Source organism: Asterias amurensis, chromosome 13, assembly GCF_032118995.1.
Source record: "Asterias amurensis chromosome 13, ASM3211899v1".
Taxonomy (NCBI): Eukaryota; Metazoa; Echinodermata; class Asteroidea; order Forcipulatida; family Asteriidae; genus Asterias; species Asterias amurensis.
The window spans coordinates 11,161,206-11,185,212 of record NC_092660.1 but is presented as its reverse complement, the minus strand read 5'-3'; the positions used below and the strand labels follow the sequence as shown (position 1 = coordinate 11,185,212).

The window sequence follows — 24,007 nt, the reverse complement described above, 5'->3', positions numbered from 1 at the left end:
GCATTTCATGGAATAATATTTGAAAGAATTCTTTCACCATTACCTTCTGTAAACTCTGTAATTTATTTGTGAATCTGTGAACTTTGATTTCTTTTCTGTACCGAAAGGGTCCAATGGCTTTAAGCCCAACGTGGACGATTTATTATCGAAACGTACCGAGGCTTGCAGAAAATATTTTTTTAAGAACTTGCTATGCATTATTTTTTTTTTTTTTATAAACAACACTCTATTTATATGTACATATTTATTTTTACAGTTTGTATGTTGTATATTTTGAAGAATATATTGAAATTTTGATACAAAATAAAAAGACACTAGAGTGACGAAAGAAATGGTTGTTTCCTTTATGAAATTTATTTCCAAGTCTTATAGGAAAACAAAAAAATAATGTACATGAAAATATAAAATGACCCCAATAAAAAATTGTACCATACTTAATGTACAGGTCACATTGGAACGTTAAAAACCTCAATCTGGTGACTGATCTCTAGAAAATTTAAATGGAAAGACCGGAACCTCCAACTCGCACAAAAATGAATATTATTTATCAGAAAATTTGAAAGCTTCATAAGTTAGATTTGTGTGCCGTCACTAGAGTAACTGCCCTATGGCTACAGATTTCATAAAATAATTTGTCAATGACTGGTCTTTTTGCGCCACGCATCTAGAACTCTTGTCTTTGTCCCATCAAATGTCTTCCAAAAACTTATGTCACAGGTTTTCAAGGACTAATTTTTATTGTGTCTTTTTTCTTTTTTTTTTTTTTTTGGGTTTTGACTGCGCCTTGAACACCCAGCAGGGTAAATATGTGCGCATTACAAGTCTTTATTATTATTATTTATGCAAGATAGATTTATAATTATTCAGTTTATTCATTCAATTTTACAATCATAATTTGAAACTTGCATCCGAACCAATGAGATCATCAACAGGGGTTGTGGTCTGTACAATAAGTATGGTCATACCATCATCGCTTCAAGGCCCTTTGACGTTAGATATGTGTAGTATCTGTTAACATCGGGCCGCTGTGTGTGTAGTCTTGGTTTCAAGGTGTTTACATGTAAACACAACTAACAATCAGATCTATGTATACTGCACACTGTACATTTGTAATGAATAAACATAGAGGGTGCTGTGTGATTTTCAGGAACAAATCTGAAATCAGATTAGGTAGGAAAAATATCAAGCCTAGAGTTTGTTCCCCTTATGTAGCATACGGTACAAGTCATTTACATAGTCTGTTCACGACTCCAAGTAGCAAGTCTCCAAAACCTTGGTGGGGTCCGGATGTCGGTAGGGAAATAGCACTCTCTAGCTACCGGGCAATCTCGGTAGTCTAGACACTGCTCTTGAATTGCAAGGGTCGTTGGTTTGAATCCCACCCAAGTTGTATGTCTGTGATATTTTTTCACAGGACTCGCTAGCACTAGTCCCAGTGCCTCTTCATTACAAATGTACAGTGTGCGTTAGATCTGAACATTAGTCGCAAACAGCATGGTCTTGCAACCAAGACCACTATTTGTATGGAATAGGATCACTCTAATGGTTTCTGTCCTCTGCCCATTTTATCATGCTGCTACCATATTTGTCTTGTGCCCTTGGTACCTGACCGTTTTTCACTGTCAGACTTGCCTTAGTTTTACTTCGATAAGGCCGTGTCCAAAACTGCTATTTCGGCTACAGCTTTGGCTAGATCGCGTCGTGTGTCTGCCTGTTCTTCACCACTGGCAGACGTTCTGATCTAGCCATAGCTGTAGCAGAAGTAGCCGTTTCGGACCTCGCTTAGAATTTGAGTAATATATTATGGCTGCAGAATGATAAAGATGGTGGCTTAATCAGTCGAAATGTGGATAAAAAACAAAAATATCTATCTAAAAATAACAAATAGAAACAATAAAAGAAATAATTACAAGTATGCCATTGTCTCTGTTCTGAAGACACAGGTGTGTGGAAAAAGTACTGACAAAAACAAAAATACTAATTTTGTGTCTTTTTGTTGAATACCTAATGTTTCAACACACATCTTTGTACAATGTATCCAAAATAACAAATATCCACTGAATCCTTCAAGAACACAAACAAAAAGTTATGATCAAAACAATCTCCTTAAAATGTTCATTTTTTTCCAACAAAGGCCAAGATTTTCTCTTTTCAAGTTAATATCAAGTAGCTGCTGTAATTTTGTACGCAACACCTAAACACTACAATATTTACAACCAGCATGATCATGAAAGGTATGTTATCTTCAGTAACACCATCTTTTCTTGGTGAGATGACCCCAAACCTCATTAAGAACAAATGTTCTAATTAAGGCACCTAGGTCCCCATACCAAAGAATTTGATGCAACCTATAACAGGCCTTGAACTTCCCTCTTGAAAGTTCACAGCAATTCCGTGCGCGACACTTGTGTCCCTGAGCAAGACACTTAACTATAATTGCTTCTCTCTACCCAGGGGTAAATGGGTACCTGCGAGGGCAGAGATCAGATGGTTCTTGTGATCGATTTAGCCGAGTAGCGCATACTAATGTTGCACAGGCTGGATACTCTCCACAAGGGAGCTGAGATGGTTTAAGGAATGAATTAAGGCCCAGTGACCAGGGGTAATAATGTTGGAAGAGCTTTGAGACGCCCTCCGGATGTGAAAAGCGCTATATAAACACTGGTCATTATTATTATTATTAATTTTCCTTTGGTAAGGAGCAGTTCTAGAAGGAAGATTTTAAATTTGTTTTGGAATTTTGCAATGGGCTCAACAGCAAAAGCACAGGGCACTACTGCAATTGCTGCAAGTGCCACAGGTTATTTTGAGGCCTGAAAAGTAGACCGGTCTTTCCTCTGATAAGGGGCACCCTTTTTTGAGGAAGCACCTCTTTGAGGAAGATTTTAAATTTGTATTGAACTTTGCAAAGGGCACCTACCACGGCAATCGCTGTGGCTGCTGCGGATTATTTCAAGGCCTGAAAAGTAGACCTGTCTTTTCGTCTGGTAAGGGCGACTCTATGAGGGAGTTTTAAATTTGTTTTGGAACTTTGCAAAGGGCACCACAGCGACGGCATAGGGCACCACGGGAACGTTTGGAACTTTGCAAAGAGTACTACGGCAATCGCTGTGGGTGCCGTGGGTGAATTTGGAACTTTTCAAAGGGTACCACAGCAAAAGCACACAGCGTATCGTGGAAATCACTGTGTGGGCCGTGGGTTATTTCGAGGCCTGCTATAAATCTAAGGTACTCCAATCATGCCACGGAGAGCGCAGCAGCGCCGTTCACCACCTCGGGAGGAGTTTCGTCTTGCTCCATTTCCTCCTCTTCAACAATCTGCTCTCCTAAATATCACAAAAACAAAGATAAAATGAAGATGAAACATTATTTTAGATTCTAAAGTTACTTTTTTATACTACATAATATATGTCTGTTTAGGCAATCAGTTTTTTTTTAAGAAAGTGTTGTATTTCAACCACTATTGACTTACAGTTTTCTTTAAAGGCAGTGGACACTATCGGTAATTACTCAAAATAATTTTTAGCATAAAACCTTACTTGGTAATGAGTAATGGGGAGAGGTTGATAGTATAAAACATTGTGAGAAACAGCTCCCTCTGAAGTGACATAGTTTTCCACAAATTTGATTTTGAGACATCAGAATTAGATTTTGAGGTCTCAAAATCAAGCATCTGAAAGCACACAACTTTGTGTGACAAGGGTGTTTTTTCTTTCATAGTTATCTCGCAAACTTCAACGACCAATGAGTTAAAATGTTCACAGGTGAGTTACATGATGCGTATGTTGAGATACACCAAGTGAGAAGACTGGTCTTTGACAATTACCAATAGTGTCCATGTCTTTAAACAACCAACAAGAAATAAATTCAGTTTCTACATCTTTTAAAGGTTTTGAAGATGAGCAAAGATAGAGAAAAACATCTCAAAAAGAAATAGGTTATACTTCCTGAATATCCGATTCACAAATACCAATTCAATACATACCTCATTCAAGATTCAAAATTGGAAGTACTAAATGAAATCTGGCAGGAGTCTACCTCGAGGAACTGATGGTTAAATGTTGTTATTAAAACTTATTGTGGAAAAAGATTGTGTAATAAGCTTTAAAGTATTGATAACTTAAAGGAACTGGACACTTTTGGTAGTTACTTGATATAATTGTTAGCATCAAAACTTACTTGGTCATGAGCAATGGAGAGCTATTGATAAAATACAACATTGTGAGAAACATTGCCTTTTTAGGCATCTGTAAGCACACAAGTTTGTGCAACAAGGGTGTTTTACTTATTATTCTCTTGCAACTTCAATTAACCAATTGAGTCCAAATTTTTACAGATTTGTTATTTTATGCATATGTTGATATGTTGTGATACACCAAGTGAGAGTACTGGTCTTTGACAATTACCAATAGTGTCCAGTGCCTTATGGAGAATGAAGCAAAAGAGTCATAAAATCTTGTCTAACTGAAATGCGGCAGGTCATAACCGAGCTGTATTGTCTTGTGCATCAGAATTTAGTTCTGATGGCTATTTACACTCTTGTCCTGTTTTAAGCCACAACAGTTTATCTCTTTACTTGCTTTTCTCAAAATGTTGTTTGTCGAGTTGGGCTACTTTGCCATGGGAAAGTTCCATGCTTTTCTGCGACAGTAGTAAGAACTAACAGGTTACCAGTGATGAGTGTCAACATACCTGCACGTTTCTTATTCAGTGACTCTTTTCCTGGTACCTGGCCGGTTTTTAACATCTGGTTTAATCTCTCGACTTCCTCCAATGAAGTGGCATTGACTATAGCTTCCTAGAGGGAAGAGGGGGGGGGGGGCCACAGATAAGCAAAGTATTATGTAGGATTGCCAATTCCTTTAGCTATACAAAAAAAAAAACACTCATGAAGTAACACATATTCTTTTATGAACTAATGACTTTCCAAAACAACCCTCTGTTTTTATGCAAAAGATAGAGATAGTCTGACCGATAAAACAACAAGGAAGGGAGTGGTAGCACTTAAAGGCTTACTACATGTAAATACATACAAAATGCATTCAGAGCTTTTGTGTCAAATGATGACAAAACTGTTGCAAAAGAAGACAATGTACCAATGCTTTGTGCTGCTCTATACCAAAGCCAGGCACTTCCTGCCAAGACTAAGAACAAGGGTTTTCTTTCAGGTGACTTTGCTCGCCAACAACCGACTTTTTAATGTTGGAGTGCTTACCTTGATTGCGGCATAATCTTGAGGTGAAGGTCCAGGCTTTGCATCACCCTCACCCACAACAGGTGCTCCCGGTACAAACCTAGACAAATCACAACAAATTATTTTCTAAAACAAAACTCTTTCAATTGCTTCATAGAAATCCAGGACTTCTCATACTGGTTGAACTATATGAACACATTCTCATACTAGTTGACATAGACTAAACAACTCGGGAACTGTTGATGTGTTTTCTTTCACAGTTAAAACATACAAGTTTTTGTACAAAAAATAAAATCATATTATGGGATTTCCCGTCGAATACAAACTTAGGACAAGCCGTAAGTTTTGAATAACTCTTAAAGAGTCCTAGGCTGAAGTTAGGACTATCTTTGTGAAATCGACCACTGGTCTTTCCTTCTGCTCCGAAGATTGGACTGAGAGGACACTTACGTTTTGGATCTTCGACCGAGGTCCTTGGAGAGTTGTTGTCCTTTCTTTCCTTTGAACAAGTGATTAGCCGCCTCTCTCTCCTAAAGTTGTAACCGAGTAAAATAAGTTTGAATCAAACAATCCTTTGAGAATTTTGATTTATAAAAAGTACATTTCTCCTGAAGACAATCACAGCATACTGATTGAAACGTTGAACCGAGAACCAACTACAGAATTATCACCAAGCAAAAATTGGGTGGCCCCAACATGGGGGCTACAGTTTTGAACAATTTTAGCGATCATCCCATGTTCTAAAAACGATACTCAAAGAGAAAACAAAATAAAATAAATCAACATTACCTTTTGTCTGACCCTTCTGAAGTCTAGTACCCTTATCTGTGGAATCTTGTGAATGGTGTATAGCCGGTAATGTTTGCGATTAGTCAGGGGGTTTCTTAACAGACTAAAGGAAAGAAAAAGAGATTATTTATCATCGGCAAGGAAAAACTAATAACTAAATCATAACAATTAATCAAATAAGTTGATCCCCTGGCTGCAGCTTCCCAGGTTGTATCGTAAACTTAAGGGTGTGATCCCTGGTCACAAGGCAGTAAACGGCTGTATGGCTTCTGACTAGCAATCCCAAACAAAGATATTGCCAAAATAGGGAGACCGCCAACATAGGGCTAGATAGCTCAGTTGGTAGAGTGCCGGCAGTTTAAACAACATGAACAAGAGGTTATTGGTTCAAATCCCGCTTTAGTCAAGATGTTGACACAATTGGGAGACCACCAACAGTCAGTTCCCTTGTGGTTTCTTATTTGAAATAACAACATAAAAGTATATCTTTAAGAAACAAAGAAACTAGGTAAGATTGTTTAAAGTTCTAAGACAAGACAGTTTAAACAATGGTTAGATACATAGTATGCCTACCTTAGTGTCGTTAGAGTGGCGATGGTTGCTAATGGGTCCAGATCACCCTGGATAACATGGAGAGAATCACAAGAGCTAGACTTAGCTTTGATAATAAAATTGCCCTAAACAGGAAGATGGGGAACTATTAGAGGTTTTCCAATAACCTATATTGTAAATTTAGGGATCCAGTTCCAGGCTATGTTTGATGTTCATTGCAGCACTGTGAAACATATAAACATTGCTAGAAATTTGACGACAGCCTGGGATTGATGAATCAATCATTGAGAGAGTTATACTTACAAGTTCTTGCATCAAGTTGTTTGTGAGGATGACTGACTCCAAGCGAGGAAGATTCTTCTCTAATCCCTCCGAGATTCGACTGAAAAAGAGTGGACAGAAACAAGACATAAAAAGCTTGAATTTTATAAAATAATGGAAAGTCAGAATAAACATGGACTGACAGGCAAAGATACAATATATGTAAGTCACTTATCAAGTTACCAAGCGACAGTCAGGTTTACACATGTAACAAGGTTTGCATCGGAAAACACACAATTCTATGCAACAAGGGTGTATTTTTCTGGCATTATTTTCTTACAACTTCGATAACAAGTTCAACCAAAATTGTCATGTTATTTTATGCATGTTAGAATAAACCAAGGGTAGATACTGGTCTTTGACAATCACCAAATGCACCCGCCTTTTAGGGACAATGGTCACCGTAGTCACTCCAGTGGTTAGAGTGCAGAACTTGCAATCACGAGGTTGTGGGTTTGACCTCTATGCTTACCAATGATTTCAAAATGATTGTTGGCTAGTTACTGAATCACCATTTCTTGATTTGTGCAAAATAATCATAGACGTTCAACCATGTTTGTATGAGAGAGATAGATATACCTAGTAAGCTTGGGCGATATCGATTTATTTTATTCACGATATATCGCCCACAATATATCGCGATATTCGATATAATCGCGATTGATGAAATTTGACATCAACAGTCTTAAAACTCCAAGTGAAAGTGTTAGAGAGACAGTCATAGCATAAGAGAGGTGTTCTAATGACCTATTCTTCTGGTTTTACTCCAAACCTATGGGGTGCAAGATGTCTCAGCTAGCAAATACATTGCGATATTTAATCGATATATCGATATGTCGCGATTATCGCGATATATCACGATATATCGCGATATATCGATATTTCCAAATCCATCCGATATCGAAATCGTTTCCAAATTAATATCGGGATATTTGATAATATCGTGATATCGCCCAAGCTTAATACCTAGTGTTTATATCCCCTTGTGGGGGTTTGGTGAGTTCCATTGACAGGAAGATCATGCATTTATGTCGAAAAACTTCTTACCATATTCTGTTGTTGTTTAGCAATAGACATTTGAGCCTTCGTAACAGAGGGAATCCTTCCAGTTTACGCAGCTCATTGTCAGAGAAATCAATGGTATCAAACTGGTCAAGGGTTGCACCCAAATTCTCAATCACTGGGATTTTGTAACCTATAAAACATAATGAATAAGATTACATTATTGTTGTCATGTTCAGGCCCGTCTCTAGTCATTACCAAACTCTTAGCCTTGGTACATCTTAAATGCAGGCCTGATACTTCACGAAGCCAATGAAGGCGATTGCCTCCGTGTCCCCTTGTCATTGCCTTGGTGCCCTTGAAATGCTTCAGTACAAATTTGCAATTTCATCATAGGGTGCCCTTTACCAAGAAGAAAATGCCGTGGTGCCCTTGCCCTTTAAAAAAAAAGCATGTGGACAGCCCTGTAAATGCTCCAATTTTCTTATTAAGAGGTGCCTTTTACCAAGGGAAAAAGCACCAAAGAATCAGGCCTGCGTTGTCTGCATGCTAATCCAATCACTTAATGTTTGACTTGTTTATTGACAGAGATTGTTGGAGTGCTTGACGATGGCTGACTTCTTGTAATCTTCCCTCCTTCTGTGTGCTCCGTTCGAGTTATACATGCATGACATGGTGTTAGTTAAAGGCAGTGGACACTATTGGTAATTACTCAAAATAATTATCAGCATAAAACCTCACTTGGTGATGAGTAATGGGGAGAGGTTGATAGTATAAAAGATTGTGAGAAACGGCTCCCTCTGAAGTGATGTAGTTTTCGAGAAAGAAGTAGTTTTCCACGAGTTTGATTTCGAGACCTCAAGTTTAGAATTTGAGGTCTCGTAATCAAGCATCTAAAAGCACACAACTTCGTGTGACAAGGGTGTTTTTTCTTTCAAAGTTATCTCGCAACTCCGACGACCAATCGAGCTCAAATTTTCACGGGCTTGTTATTTTATGCATATGTTGATATACACCAAGTGAGAAGATTGGTCTTTGACAATTACCAATAGTGTCCACCGTCTTTAAAGGCAAACCTCACATAATTTATTGTCAAGTGTTTGTATTTTATTACATTTCATACACTTCATACAACTTCTAAAGTTCAACAATACAATGAATGACAGTTACATTTGTTTAATAGTGTTTATTAATACATTTGTCTTCAGCCATACTCTGTTCAAGGTCTTAATAAATATAAACAGGCTTCTAAAAATAAAATGTTGGACATTAATTTAAACAAAGATTAGGCTATATAGGGCCTAGTATAGGCATACTGTCTTTGACTCTTTATGTTTTTATTATCATAATTTTTTGTTTTGATGTTGTTCATCAGGCAGGGACATTGTTTTAAAACTAAGAACACGTATATATCAATTCAATTCGTAGACAATAAACATGATGACAAACGAAATACAATTTAATGTCAAAAACGAATTAGGCCTAGGCCTAGTTAGTTAGTTCCAATCAATTCAAACATTTGTCAACAAACGATGATGATTAGCCTAGGCCTACAAACAAATTGAATTTATTGAAGTTCAACGAACAAGTTAACACTAACAGACAAAGGCAATTATTTGTATGTATGACATTGATGATTGCAGAATTATCTGATTAAGAGTGAAGACACATTTACTAGCGTTTGGTTTATTCATTTATAAATAAAAAAAGCACGAATGGTACTTCAGTGTCGAAAATACACGGAATTGTGCCTCAAACACACACTATACTTACCACGTAAATCAATCTCGCGTTCCTTCAACGGGTTTGTGTACTGCGCGGCCTGCTCAATCAAGTCCGCTGTTAACTTGGGCATTTTGTCGAGTTTTAAGGCCAACCAACAATGCCAAAGTTATCCTACCGGGTTGCCGAGGTGTATTTTCTAACAAAAACGGATATGGCTCGCATAAAATCCATAAGAATTTAGCTGACTCCGGCGACGTAGATTCCACGTTTTTTAGTGTACCGCGGATTTGTACTTGAACAGCGCCCTCTGTTGCCAAATTGAATGCGATATTTATATAGTATACTGTCACGGGACGTTTTTATTTAGCATAATATTTTTTTTATATTTAATACACAACATGTCACACTCACAGGCAGCGAAGCAGCCCGCCAGATCCGGGATCACAATTTTACTTGGGAACCGGCGGTGAAAGGTAAGTAAAATTGTTGGAATTATTGTCTGAATCGTCAGATTGTAGTAGGGTGGGATACTGTTCATCTTGTTTTCATAAATTCTTGTGCACTCACTGTTTAGTGTAAGTGTAAGTGAAGGTATAGTTACTTAGCCCAGGGGTGCGTTCCACTCGCGCAAACGTTGCCAACAGTTGCGCACGTTCGCCAACAATTTCAAGTGGAACGAGTTGTTCGCCGCCACCGTTGGCGAACGTTGGCAACTTTAGGCGAACATACTTCTGAGGTGTTGGCAAGTGGTTTCTAAAATGGCGGACAAGCATAACGGTATTATTTCTTTGTCACAAACATAATTACATTGTATTTTCGGTGGATGAAAATGCAGATTTGGAAAAACAAAGTTAATTAGTTGATGTAATGATGTCAAAAAGAGGACTATTGCAGCAAAAACGAAGTTTAAAAAAACCTACGTATGGTGCGCGCCATCTTCATTTCAGGGCGCCGCCATATTGACATCGCGTATACGCACCAATCGTTCAAAAGATAAAGACACGTTTGCGCGAACAGTTGCGAGTCGTTTGCGTGAGTGGAACGCACCCCAGGTCGGACTCCTCCGTTGCAGGCACTGAGTGACGTCCCACCAGGGCTAGTAGTTACTACACTTTGTCTTGTGTAGGCTAGGGACTGTTGACAAAATTTACAGCGTACTGGCGTACTGTGTGTGTGTGTGTTGTGATTGCTTCGAGCAGACTATGGTTGTTGTCAATGTCAGCAGCTGTTCGCATAACATGCATAATTATGTAGTGTACAACTTTTAAAGCTGGTGTGGGTTTCATTAAGTCTTTATTAAAGAGTTAAAGGCAGTGGACACTATTGACTATTGGTAATTGTCAAAGACTAGCAGTAGCCTTCACAGCTGGTGTGTCTCAACATTAATGCATAAAATAACAAACCTTTGCAAATTTGAGCTCAATTGGCCATCGAACTTGCGAGATAATAATGAAAGACAAAAACACCCTTGTCATATGAAGTTGTGTACGTTTACGTAGATGGTTGATTTCGTCATTTCGAGACCTCAAGTTCTAAATCTGTGGTCTAGAAATCAAATTCATGGAAAATTACTTCTTTCTCAAAAACTATGGCACTTCAGAGGGAGCCGTTTCTAACAATGTTTTATACCATCAACCTCTCCCCATTACTCGTTACCAAGTAAGGTTTAATGCAAATTATTATTTTGAGTAATTACCAATAGTGTCCACTGCCTTTAGCCCTTTATTTAGCACGCACGCAATATTAAACGTGCCGTCATAATAATCAATACGCTCCTCAGTGCGGCACGAAAATTCAGTCGATTTCCAGCCGTATCCAGATATCGTTGGATAACTGTCAGTGTGATTATAATAAAAATATCATCATTTGTTAATATGAAGTATGCAAACATGTTAAAACTTGATGGACATTGAAATGTTCACACCACACCGATCTTCGATGACTTTAACTGGCCCCATTTGTTTTGAGTTTTTACTGTTTTCACGGTAAACAAGAAAGTGTGGTTTCCCGGTGAAGTCATATATTGAAGAAACATCTGCAGTGACTACAAGTGTTCTTTGAGACTCTGTGTATATGACTCTATAACCAGCAGTTGTCTTCATTTTATTAAAAATATTTGTACCGTTTCGCCTTCCGCTCTAACACCTTGTCACTCGTGAGACACCATCGTCCCAGCATTTTCCATTTTTTTATTATTAGGCCCCTATTGTTAGCTTTTTCTTCTGTTAGCAATTTTATAATTGACTGTTTTGTTCTTCCACAGATCATCTGAGATTAACTGAGTAGAAAGCTCACCCGACTACAACCAGAGAAGTCGTTCAAGTTCAAGAATCAAACGCTATTACAGCACAGTGCTGACTTGACCCCACACAGCAGTCTCTGTAGGAGTAATTCTCAAGATGGTTTTAGAAATGACAAGAACCGATACTTTCTACTAAATTGTCAGAACGTTGAAATTTACAAACTTGTAGAATCTTAGACGGGTATTAGAAAAGAGCAAGATGAAGTTCTTCTCTCAGCTGTCACTATTGACGTGGAAGAACTTCACTCTCCGTCGTCGACAGAAGGTAAGCACTTAAACATTCAATGTGAACATACATACAACTAAATATTTATAAAGCGCCTTTACATCAAGATCAAAGCGCTGGAAAGAGCAAGACCCTATGGAACTATAAATACGACAAATTACATCTGATACAAGTGAGTTTTGAGAGATTTTTTGAGTAAAGGCAAAGAGTTACAATTTCTGATGCGTACTGGGAGGTTGTTCCATATTCGCGGAGCAATAAAAGAGAAAGTTCGGTTGTGAGCAGATGACAGTGTTCGGTTGGGTGTTCGGTTAGGCGTGTGTTGTCAGAAGCTGATCGCAAGCTTGAGCGCGGCGCATTTAGCTCAAAGTAGAAACCGGGGTAAAGTTCAAACTTATGCGGCAAGTTTTAAACTTGAGGAAATAGACTTGGCTGTTGCAAACTTACTTCCAACCCAAAGTACCTACATGTAATACATTGTACAATGTACTTGTATGGCATTAATGCAAAAAACAGTTAATGGTCTGACATTTTTACCCTAGCAGAGTCTTCACAAAAAAAAAATCTGCTGGGGTAGAAGCAGCAAGATATCAATTTTTGTTTGCAAGTTTTAAACTTGCATGAACTTCTTAATTCATCCCAAGGTTTATCGCAATGTACCACCTGTTTAATTTTGCACAAATGTCAAAATTCTGGGAAGGAAACGGGAACGCTGTTTGCACTGTTTTCCTTTCCACAGTACCATTTGACCATTGTGCAAAATCAACCAGGCAGTATTTTTGATAGACCATATATGAGTAATCCCTTTAAAATCTTTGGAAACAAATTCCCATTATGTTGCAGGAAATGGTACTTGTTGGTATGTAGCACAGGACTGGTTTTTCAAGAAAATTTCCTCTGGACCATAGGCCTACTCCAAATTTTTACTGCAGACCAAAGCATTGAGCTTTTGGAACAAATTCACATGATGTCACAGGAAATAGTAGTACTTGTACTTTGTAGGCACAGTAAAGGACTAAAATTTCAAAGAAATACTCTGGAAAATACAGTTTTGAAAAATATCGGCCTAGCTCAGAAATTTCACTAGACCCTTAAAAACATTTTTTTTTCACAGGACCTGCTATTTTGGTTACTTTTTGTAACACAAAACACAATGTCCACAGATTTACATTAAACTTACACTGTTTGAAGATAATGATAGTAGAAAGCTTAGGCCTACCTTTTGTTTTGTGAAGCAAAAACTTCATTTTATGAAGCTGTGGATACCAAATTCTATTTACCTATCTATATGATTTTGAACTTGAAATTTGTTTGTGAGTTCTTTGTTTTTGTTTTAAAACATTACAGTGAGTCTTTGTAGCAGGAAACTATTTAAATTCAAATTTTCTCTGGCTTCATTGATACATTGAAAGTCGGAAGTGTCGTGGCCCAGCGGTTAAGAGCACCGAACTTAAACTCTGGTGTTTCTGATCAGCAGAGTTTGGGTTCAATAACCATTGCTTTGTCCTTCAGATGGGACGTAAAGCCGTTGGTCCATGTGTTGTGTGTAACGCATGTAAAAGAACCCAGCGCACTTATCAAAAAGAGAAGGGGTTCGCCCCGGTGTCCCTGGCTGTGGCTGCTGTCTGCGCAGTAACTGTACCCTGTAAACCCTTACAAGGCGCAAATAATTGGGTCCCAGAATTCATCACTGCATTGCAATTACCTATCGTTCTGATAGTTTAGATATGTACTCAGCGCCTTGAGTACCTTGTTTGGTAGATACGTGCGCTATATAAGACTTTGATATTTATTATTATTTTCTTTCCTATAAAGTTGCGTCTTGTGATTGAGTTGACATGGCCAATCGTCATCTTCCTCATCCTAGCACTCGTCAGACGAGCGGAAATGCCCACGCCCAAGCATGAATGTGAGTTCCTCTTCTTTTTCTCTTGAACAAAAGAAAAGTCCGGACCTTAAACTTTGCCAGTGCTCGCCCTTGACACTAGCTTAGCGAGGGTTACATTGTCTAGTAGAACTGCTCTGGGCTAGAAAACACCAACTCTCAACTTGCCCTGTGGCCTAATCAAAACTGTGAAACCTATTTGTTTAAAATGCTCTTTTCCTTTCATTCAGATATGATTAGTACATTGTTTAAATCTGTTAGTTTATTTTTGAGTTATCAATATAAACCACAAGGGAAACTGACTGGGTAAATTTTGAAATGATTTTTTGGGGTTGAACGAGAAATTGACCAGAGTGGGATTCGAACCAACGACCTCCTGATTAACGTGCCGGTGCTCTACCAACTGAGCTATGTAGCCCTATAATGGCGGTGTCCCTAAAGATATTGACAAAAAAGGGACACCGCCAAAATAGGGCTAGATAGCTCAGTTGGTAGAGCACCGGTTTGTTAATCCGGAGGTCGTTGGTTCGAATCCCACTCTAGTCAAATCTTTGTTTTTTTTGTTTTGAGTGTTATAGTTAACTTTATTTGCCTATTAGATCGGTTGTGTTAGCTAAATTGCATCAGAAAGATACACTTCTGACAGTGTGTAAAATCATGGCTACTAAAGCTTCCTGTGGGCAAATTAAACCCAGAGTCTGGCCAGGTTGGATACCTTAAAGGAAGACGTTGCCTTGGATTGGTCGAGTTGGTATTTGAAAAGCATTTGAAACAGTTTTTTATAAAATACACATGGGTAGACAGATGTTGTAAAAGTAGAATACAATGATCCACACAAACATGCCTCGAAATTGCACGTTTTTTCCTTTTACCTCGTCGACTAAAAGGCTCAACTTAGGCCTATAGTTTCTAACTCTTTGATTTGAAGCAAGTTTTATAAAACTGTGTTTCCTGTGGTTATAATCAACAGTAGGCTGCATGCAATTTTGTCTCTCATTTAGACATTACACAGATGGGATAAATCAATAAGTTACAAAACTGTAAAAAAACAAGTTGGATGATATTGAATGGTCAGTTAGTAGGAGGGTTGACTGTGGGAGGGTACTATGCAAAGTGTTCATACACCTGTTTGCTATCATCACATCACACTTTGGTCACACAGTGATACACACATTATGTATTGCAGGCTGGCATATCTGATTGAACGGACAGTGGAAGGTTTGACTGTTGCATTCTTTACCACATCACTTGTTTATCTACATGTTAGGGGGGCCTATATCATTGAAAACCAATTAGATTATATTGAATGGTCAGATATTGGGAGGGTATTCGGAGGGTCAACAATCTGTATTCTTTTATGATATGTCATTGGAGGCTTGTGTAAGCCTGTCTGTCATTCAAAACAGAAGTGAATGTTTTTGAATGGTCCTAGACAGTCCGATGGTCGACTGTGTACTTAAGTAGGCATTTGCACTACATATAATTATCACATTGCAGGCTGGCATAGTTTATCCTAGAAACTACAGTGTGGAAAGTATTGAATGGTCATACAATGGGAGGCCAATGTTCAAACTTCTCAAGCTACATGCAGTACAATGAATGGCATTGGCCTGTATGCGGTAAAATGTCCCTCAATACCACCAGTATAAGAAAGCACTTTTCTAAACTAAAATCCAAATTTTTTTTCCTTCAAAAGTTACCAATGACTGTACATTTCAATTCAGCAAAATCGGAATTCTGGATGACGTTGACTTCCTTTGTCAATCCCGTGTGTTCTTTCTTTGAAACTCTAAAGTTGAAGGTCGTACACAAAGTGAACTACTTCCATTGATAACTGCTATACAAATGTTGCTTACATTGCTTGCATGTGTGCATTGTTACCAAATAAAATCGCGATGTAAAATCTGAACTATTCCATTTCATGAGGCGACGTGGAGTGAAAACCAAGCGATTATGTTCTAGGACAAGGCACAAACAAAATGCATTCGGTATTTGATTTATAGAACACCCATATAGATCCATGTGATTTGAATTTGTTTAAAACAACAAGCACAGAATTGACATGAAAACTGGTCCCACACCCACCCTCTGCAAATTCTGGGGGGAAAATCTTCTGAAAGGGTTGTTTGTAAGAAACCAACTTAATCAACGCGAATTGTCCCAAGCATCGTATATTTATCAGCATACATTGTAGCAGGCCTTGAAATAACCCACGACAACCTCAGCAATTAGCTATTTTGAGGTATGGTGGACACTGTCACAGGAGTGCACTGTTATGGTTTGGGTGTATACTGACAAATTTACCCAAACCTAGCAGTGTCAAAGTATTGTGGCCGCCATAAATCTCAAAAAGGCTTATTGCCGTGGTGCTCTGTGCGTTTGATGTGATGGTACCCTCTGTAGGTAATCCAATACAAACGTACTTTTCCTCATCTACATCTACATCTACTCAACTACTTGTCAAGGCCTATAATAATAATAATAATAACAATAATAATAAAAATAGTAGGTATTTGTAATGCGCCAAATCAATGTTTACAGATGTTCAAGGCGCAAGCAGAGACAATGTAAACACAAAATTACATGTACATATCCAGTGAATGCTAAACAAACAATAACAAATAAACAATTTAATAACACCATTTAAAAACAAAAACAATGGGAAGAAATCAGTGGAGGGAAACCACAACCAGACCTGCAGCATTGAGCCAAAGAAAGTCCCGCCAAAGCCGGTCTCTCTATAGATACAGCATCTGGACAAGGGGTTTTGTAGATGAAGAGTGTAACCAAACTACCGGCTACAGCTATTATAAGCTAAGAAACTTTTGCTGAGTATTGCTGAGGAAGTCTTACCTCAATGCATAGTCATGCTAGAGTTTAGCCATAGCCGTAGCTGTAGCCGCCATTTCAGGCTCGTCCTTAATTTCACACAGCCACGCGTTTCAAAACAATATACATGTAGGTTGATTTTCTAAAGGCAAACGGCTCTAATACAGTAAACAAACACCTGTGCACCATATGTTCTCTCAGTTCCAGAATGTGCTGCTAATTACTTTCCATTCAAATAAGCTGCTTTGACAATGTTTAACATGAAAGTTAGTGCCTTAATGACTTAGAAAAAATATATATATTTTAAATGTTCAGGGTCGATGCATGGCTTTTTTTTTAATGTATTTCAGATGCAAAAGTTCAGATTTATAATCTACATGTAAATTTAGATTTGTTTAGGTCTAAATTTTCACAGGTTTGTTATTTTATAATATAAGTTCTGGACTGGTACACGAAGTGTGACCCTTGGACATTATTGTTTACCGAAAGTGTACGTAGGTTAATGACTGTCAGCCCTTGTATTTGAAAACACCATGAACAGATATTACTACACAAAAATAGCTTAGTTTTCTACATCATATTACATTCAACATCGTTTGAAATGCTATAAATTTCTGTAAACGTTTGAAACTTTTTCTAAATTACGGCTTGCCTGCGAGTTTTTTTATTTGCCCCATAAAAATCAAACAACAAAATACATTAACTGTCAAAAACTTAATGATGATTGTTTTCAAGTTTTTATAGACCAATCGAGCACCCATTTTGTGATCAGTAAATTGTTCACAGAACTTTTTGGGTAATAATAATAATAATAATATCAAAGTCTTATATAGTGCACGTATCTACCAAACAAGGTACTCAAGGCGCTGAGTATATACAAACTTTCAGAAAGATAGGTTATTGCAGTGATGAATTCTGAGATCCAATTATTTAGCACCTTTTAAGGGTTGACAAGGTGATAGTGGTAGTGACGTCAGACTTGTCCACGATTCACGTGATCAAACAGATGTCCTGTTTATTGTGCAACTCCGATCCTGGCACTGAATAGCACTGGAAATGGAATGGAGAACTTGTTGTTATGCACCGGACCATTAAAGTACCATGACTGGCATTAGGCAGAACTGAAACCTTGTACATGGCATATTACACCAAGTACCTTCCAGTGAAGGTCAATTGCTAAATTATGGTTGAGATTTCTTGGGCAGTAGTGAAGGAGTTCTTGTTGGAAGGAGAAGTTTGTTTTTGTACTCAAGTCCTTTAGACAACCTTGTAGTGGAAAAATAAACACACACAAGTTGTCTGTTTTTTGATACAACAGCTTGACTGTATACTGTGTGAATAGGATAGTTGCTTAGAAATGTTTCCCATAAAAGGTTGAATACACATCAAAAGTTCCACATCACATCAAAAGTTTCTCATCACAAGTGGCCTGTAGGGGCCCAACTAATGTTGTATGTGATAGGATAATTGCATAGAAATTTATTGTTTTATTATTTGATTTCCCACCGCAATTCACAGACTAATGTTTACATTACCAAATTAAATGAAGGAACAAAAGTATGGCACAATTTTTTTGTGTGAACTCCTAGCCCTCATAAAGTTTAAAGCCATTATACACTTTGGGTAAACAGTGTTGTCCAAGTCCCACACTTTGTGTCAACCAGTCATCGGAGTCGGGAGAAAAAACACAGGAAAACCCACTCTTGTTTCCGCACGTTTCGCAGTGTCATGACATGTGTTTAAAATAAATCCGTAATTCTCGCTATCGAGAATTGATATTGTTTTGCTATTTTCTCAAAAAGTAAAACATTTCATGGACTAATATTTCAACAGAAGTCTTTCACCATTACCTTCTGTAAACCCTGTAAATTATTTGTAAATCTGTGAACTTTTTTATTCTTTTTCTGTACCGAAAGTGTATAATGGCTTTGAATTAAACTATTCTTAAAAGGCATCCATGTTAATACTTTAAGGCCACTAAGGCCTGTGGTGTCCCATCAAAAGTTTCCCATAAAAATTCCCCATCAAATCAAAAGTTTCCCCCAAAAAGTTTCCCACCCAAAAGTTTCTCATCAAAAGTTTTTCATCAAAAGTTTCCCATCGAAAGTTTCCCATCAAAGGTTTTGTTTTTATTATCAACAGTTTTTCATCTAAAGTTTCTTATAAAAAGTCAAAAGTTTCGCTTCAATAGTTTCCATATCAAAATTTTCCAATCAAAAGTTTCCTATCAAAAGTTTCCTATCAAAAGTTTCCTATCAAAAGTTTCCCATCAAAAGTTTTTCACCAAACGTTTCCCATCAAAGTTTCCCATCAGAAATTTCCCATCAAAGTTTTCCATCAAAAGTTTCCCATCAGAAGTTTCCCATCAAAAGTTTTCCAATCAAAAGTTTCCCTATCAAAAGTTTCCCAATCAAAAGTTTCCTATCAAAAGTTTCTCACCAGCATTTCCCATTGAAATTTTCCTGTCAGAAGTTTCCCATGAAACGTTTCTCATCAATAGTTTTTCATCAAAAGTTTCCCATCAAAAGGTTCCATCAAAAGTTTCTCATCAAAAGTTCCTCATCAAAAGTTTCCTATAAAAAGTTTCCTATAAAAAGTTTCTCATCAAAAGTTTCCTATCAAAAGTTTCTCATCAATAGTTGAACAGTGAATTTCACTTAGTTGCATAGGCAGGTTACTCTGCAAAATACGGAAACACATTGGCAGAGCCTGCTTTGTGGTAATGAAAACCCACATTTTGGGATCAAGTTGATATGCCAACTAAGCACTAGACATGGCATATACTTGTTGATAGGGCCTGCAGTAACATTTCCATCAGCAAGACAACTTCCTGAACAAGGTTTTTTGAGGATTTGGACTGACACTGGGCCTTCCTATTTCATTGCCTGCTAACAGTTTTATGTGTTTGAACATGGCCATGGTTTGAAGTAACCAAATACTTTTTTCTCTAGGATGGATGTCACGTACCTTGGGATTTTGGTTTGGAATGGGGGGGGGGGGAGTCGACTCTAACCTTTCATATGCTAGACCATGCCCTGATGTTTCAGGGTGATAGCCCTGTTCTTGTAATATGATACATGAATAAAATACCAGTTGAAATAAATTAAACAAAGTAGCTGTACACAATGCAGTGTAACCTTCCCATAATGACCAATGCCAAACACTCTATGATTTACTTCTCACATATAGCTATAATTTAATCAGGTGTTTTTAGTTGAGAATTTTCAAAATTTGTAAAGACCTTGTGTATGTCATATTTTGAACTCAACCATACCATTATTTGTACACAATTATCATACATCTTGAATTTAATTTAATAGCCAAGGCTTATATACCTTGCTCCTGTGAATCTATGGGTGGTTTTGCTCTAGGGCAGTGGTGCAACCACGGTGCAGCCATTATCTGTGGTGCACCTAAGGTGAGGGGGCGGGGGCATGTGGTCCCCAAATTTATGTTTGCATGAAACTCACTGTGAGAATTTGAGATGCACAGAATGTGTCCCCCCTCCCCTTTTTCCTTGTGATTCTGGTAACTAAGCAAGTTGTTGCATCAAACTTTATTCAAATCAAACTCGCAATTGGCGTATAAAAGGCAGTGGACACTATTGGTAATTGTCAAAGACTAGCCTTCACAGTTGGTGTATCTCAACATATGCATAAAATAACAAACCTGTGAAAATTTGAGCTCAATTGGTCGTCGAAGTTGCGAGATAATAATGAAAGAAAAAACACCCTTGTCACACGAAGTTGTGTGCTTTTGGATGGTTGATTTCGAGACCTCAAATTCTAAACTTGAGGTCTCGAAATCAAATTCGTGAAAAAATACTTCTTTCTCCAAAACTACGTCACTTCAGAGGGAGCCGTTTCTCACAATGTTTTATACCGTCAACCTCTCCCCATTACTCGTTACCAAGTAAGGTGTTATGCTAATAAACTTTTTGAGTAATTACAAAATATGTGTCCACTGCCTTTGACTGACATTTCTTCATCATCTTCTCTAACTACCGAAGGATCTTCAGTCCTACAGGTCCCAGTGCTAGTTGCTAAGAGAATCCCGTGGCTTCTTTACCAGAAAGATACAATAATAAACAGTGGTTCTTAATATTCTTTACCTACTGTCTCATGTATCATCCGCAGGTCATTTCTTGAGCAAGGCGTTGCCCTCAGCGGGACTTCTGCCTTTCTTCCAGTCATTCATGTGTGATTTCCAGAGTGAATGTCACCAAAACGAGACTTATGGAGAGCTCAAGGGGAAAGTCAACAATTTTAGAGACTCGGGGTAAATATAAGCCATTGTTCATTTTCTTAAAGGAACATGTTGCCTTGGATCGGACGAGTTGGTCTATAAAAAGCATTTGTACCCCGTTTGTTATAAAATGCGATGGTTGGAAAGATGTTTTAAAATAAGAATACAATGATCCACACAAGTTTGCCCCGAAATTGCGTGGTTTTCCTTTTAATTGGCGAACTAACACGGTCGGCCATTTATGGGAGTCAAAAATTTGACTCCCATAAATGGCCGACCGTGTTAGTTGACGAGGTAAAAGGAAAACCGTGCAATTTCGAGGCATGTTTGTGTGGATCATTGTATTCTACTTTTACAACATCTTTCTACCCGATGCATTTATAACAAACGGTTACAAACGCTTTTCACAGACCAACTCGACCGATCCAAGGCAACGTGTTCCTTTAAGAAAGTAGTTTTATAACCAGATTTTTTTCTCATCAAATGTTTGGGAGAGGGTAGTATTTTTTCCCCTAATTAAAAAAAATTATTTTTACTTATTTACTTGTTTTGTTTTTAAAATAAGTTATTTGATTTTCATTGATTTTTATTTATTAATTTATAATTTTTCAATAGTATTTTGTTTTTGTTTTTTGGAGCAGTCATAAGTCGTACCCTTATTGCAGTATAGCCAGGGATCTTGCACAGGATCATTTCCCAACCGTGGATGCAATGTCCAGTAATTGACATTCCCTCAGGAGATTTTGACCTCATGTTTGTATTGTCTATAAACACAAAGTAATAATTAATAAATTACAGTAGAAACTTACCAGGTACAATTTAAATGTTTTGGGTTGATCATAGAAAAACCGACCAGAGAATAATTTGAACTTGCAACCTCCTTTCTAACATCATTACTGCGGTAACAAACAAAATATTGTTTGCTGATTAGCTAAGATTTTTTTATCCGTGTCTTGTACCCCTTCTTCTCCCAAGGTTAACAAAACTAGTTGACGATGTGGAGAAAATCCTGACTAATCAGACAACAGTAGACACTATAATGAAACTTCTCGCTGAGCTGAGTGAATTGAACAAGCTACTGCCATTTCTTGATGGGTTCGACAACATCACTGACGCAGTTCCTGGTAAGTAACAACTCTTACTCTTGTTCCATTTTGGTCCCAAGTTCTTAAAGCCTGTAAGCACAAAAAATTGCTTAGCATGAAATTTCTTCCTTAATAAAAAGAGGGTTTCCAACCAAATGTTCACGTGATTTTCAGGATAGGCAAACAACAGCTGAATGTGAGTAACAAGCAATATGCAACAAATTAACATTTGGTTGGTAATCTTGTTTTTTACCACAGAAGCAATTTCATGCTAAGCAAGTTTTTTGTGCTTACACGCTTTTTGAAATTGGGCCCTGGTTAAAATAATTCCAATTTTCCTCAGCTAAAGTAGGAGTTGAAACTTTGCACGATGGGAGTACTATAAGGTGAGGTTGGCGGTGGCACCTTGTGTAAATATCTTTTGAGCAGTATTGGTTCTGAAAAAAAAAAACAGGGTTGACAACTCAACATTTGGATCGGTTTGATCTGGATGTTACAGATTCCTAAGAGTAGTAAATCATGGGGCGGTAGGTCGTTTTACCATGCTGGACCCACACTCTGGAATAATAATAACAAGTTCTTATATAGCCCATTTCACAATAAACCGTATCAATGCGCTTTACATTAGTCCCCTGGTCATTGGGCCAATAAACATCCCTTTAATCTTTCTCAGCTCCCATTTAGGGAGTATACAGCCCCGAGCTGCCGTGGCGCTCCGAAAGCTTTTCATTCACAATATCAACCTCTACCCTCGCAGGTACCCATTTATACCCCTGGGTGAAGAGAAGCAATTATAGTAAAGTATCTTGCTCAAGGACACAAGTGTCACGACCGGGATTCGAACCCACACTCCGGTGAATTAGCACCAGAACTTGAATTCGATGCTCTTAACCACTCGGCCGCGACACTCTACGATTTGCCTATTCAAATTCGCAATATTTCTAATAGTAATAGTAATGGCTTCTTATAAAGCGCTCAGGTCCGTCACGCAGTGACGCTCATGGCGCTTCAACATTATTACCCCTCTGGTCACTGGGCCTTAAATCAGTCCTGATTTAGTTAAAAACCACGTTATTTAATGTCGCTTATGTGTAATTGTTCTTTGTCTTATTTTCTTTGCTATGTGTGGTTTCCCTTCTTGTGCGCCTTGAGAACCTAATTTGGTGGATTTTGGCGCCTTATAAATATTCTTTATTATTATTTCTATAGATAGTTAGATAGATAAAATGGTTGATTAAAAAACTGTCCTCACAGCACAAAGGCTGAATTACAACAATTTTAAATCTAAAAAGAAACCAGGACTAAACAAAACCTAAGTGAAAATATAAACATTACTGTAAATCAAATGCTACCACAAACGGTGTGAAAATGAAAACTAAAAAAAATCGATGTGAAAGTATTTCGGTGTAGGCACAACTATGTAGACATGACAAATCAGAATTTCTGTCACAAAAGGGTCACCAAACTATGATATCAGAATGTTATCATGCCTCCACCAACTTTGTTTGTCCACCTTTTCAATTACAATTGCCATAAGGTCAAATCTCTGGGGTTTGTACGTGCCTGGTTGAAGGAAGGTTAATGGTTAATATTTAGTTTTCTCATTACCTTATTGATGGGTGGTGATGCAATGATTTACACTGCAAGTTAATGATAAACATTTACCGTCTGCCATTAAATGCACCTGTGCAATTAGGAAAAATAATTTTTATCAAAGATTGATTAAATGGGAATTGATATTTTTTTCCTTTAAATTTCTATTAATGCATATTTGAGAAAATAAAGTTACATTAAGACAAAGCCTAATTGCAAGCTGCTTACCAACCAAAAGGACCTAGGTACATGTATAAAT

The 24,007-nt window shown here is 37.7% G+C and overlaps 2 protein-coding genes and 1 non-coding gene across 5 annotated transcripts in view; 2 read left to right on the top strand and 1 right to left on the bottom strand.

Moving 5' to 3' along the window:
* Positions 1 to 332: 332 nt before the first annotated feature.
* LOC139946608 (U2 small nuclear ribonucleoprotein A'-like) lies at positions 333 to 9,865 on the bottom strand. The gene is made up of 9 exons (XM_071944322.1): positions 9,632 to 9,865; positions 7,904 to 8,051; positions 6,839 to 6,917; positions 6,557 to 6,603; positions 5,984 to 6,086; positions 5,645 to 5,724; positions 5,216 to 5,294; positions 4,693 to 4,798; positions 333 to 3,326 (listed from the first exon to the last, which is right to left on the bottom strand). Exons 1-9 carry the CDS (start codon positions 9,711 to 9,713, stop codon positions 3,238 to 3,240), a joined length of 813 nt encoding a protein of 270 aa, XP_071800423.1. The 5' UTR covers positions 9,714 to 9,865; the 3' UTR covers positions 333 to 3,237.
* A 53-nt stretch (positions 9,866 to 9,918) lies between these two features.
* Positions 9,919 to 24,007, top strand: part of LOC139946603 (phospholipid-transporting ATPase ABCA1-like) — an 80,579-nt gene continuing 66,490 nt past the window's right edge. For all 3 annotated transcript variants that reach the window (XM_071944303.1, XM_071944302.1, XM_071944301.1), the window contains exons 1-5: positions 9,919 to 10,056; positions 11,847 to 12,150; positions 13,927 to 14,020; positions 20,962 to 21,103; positions 22,046 to 22,194. In XM_071944303.1, coding sequence (XP_071800404.1) covers positions 12,085 to 12,150; positions 13,927 to 14,020; positions 20,962 to 21,103; positions 22,046 to 22,194 — 451 coding nt within the window. In that variant the 5' untranslated portion in view covers positions 9,919 to 10,056; positions 11,847 to 12,084. The remainder of the gene's footprint in view (positions 10,057 to 11,846; positions 12,151 to 13,926; positions 14,021 to 20,961; positions 21,104 to 22,045; positions 22,195 to 24,007) is intronic.
* Positions 14,470 to 14,542, top strand: Trnan-guu (transfer RNA asparagine (anticodon GUU)). The gene has a single exon. It is a non-coding gene; the product is annotated as a tRNA-Asn (tRNA).

Coding starts and splice junctions, on each gene's coding strand:
- LOC139946608 (XM_071944322.1), bottom strand. CDS start 9,713: ATGCCCAAGTTAACAGCGGACTTGATTGAGCAGGCCGCGCAGTACACA. Junction 6,918..7,903: donor CTAAACAACAACAGAATATG/GTAAGAAGTTTT, acceptor ACTCTTTTTCAG/TCGAATCTCGGAGGGATTAG. Junction 6,087..6,556: donor GCCACTCTAACGACACTAAG/GTAGGCATACTA, acceptor TCTTTCCTTTAG/TCTGTTAAGAAACCCCCTGA.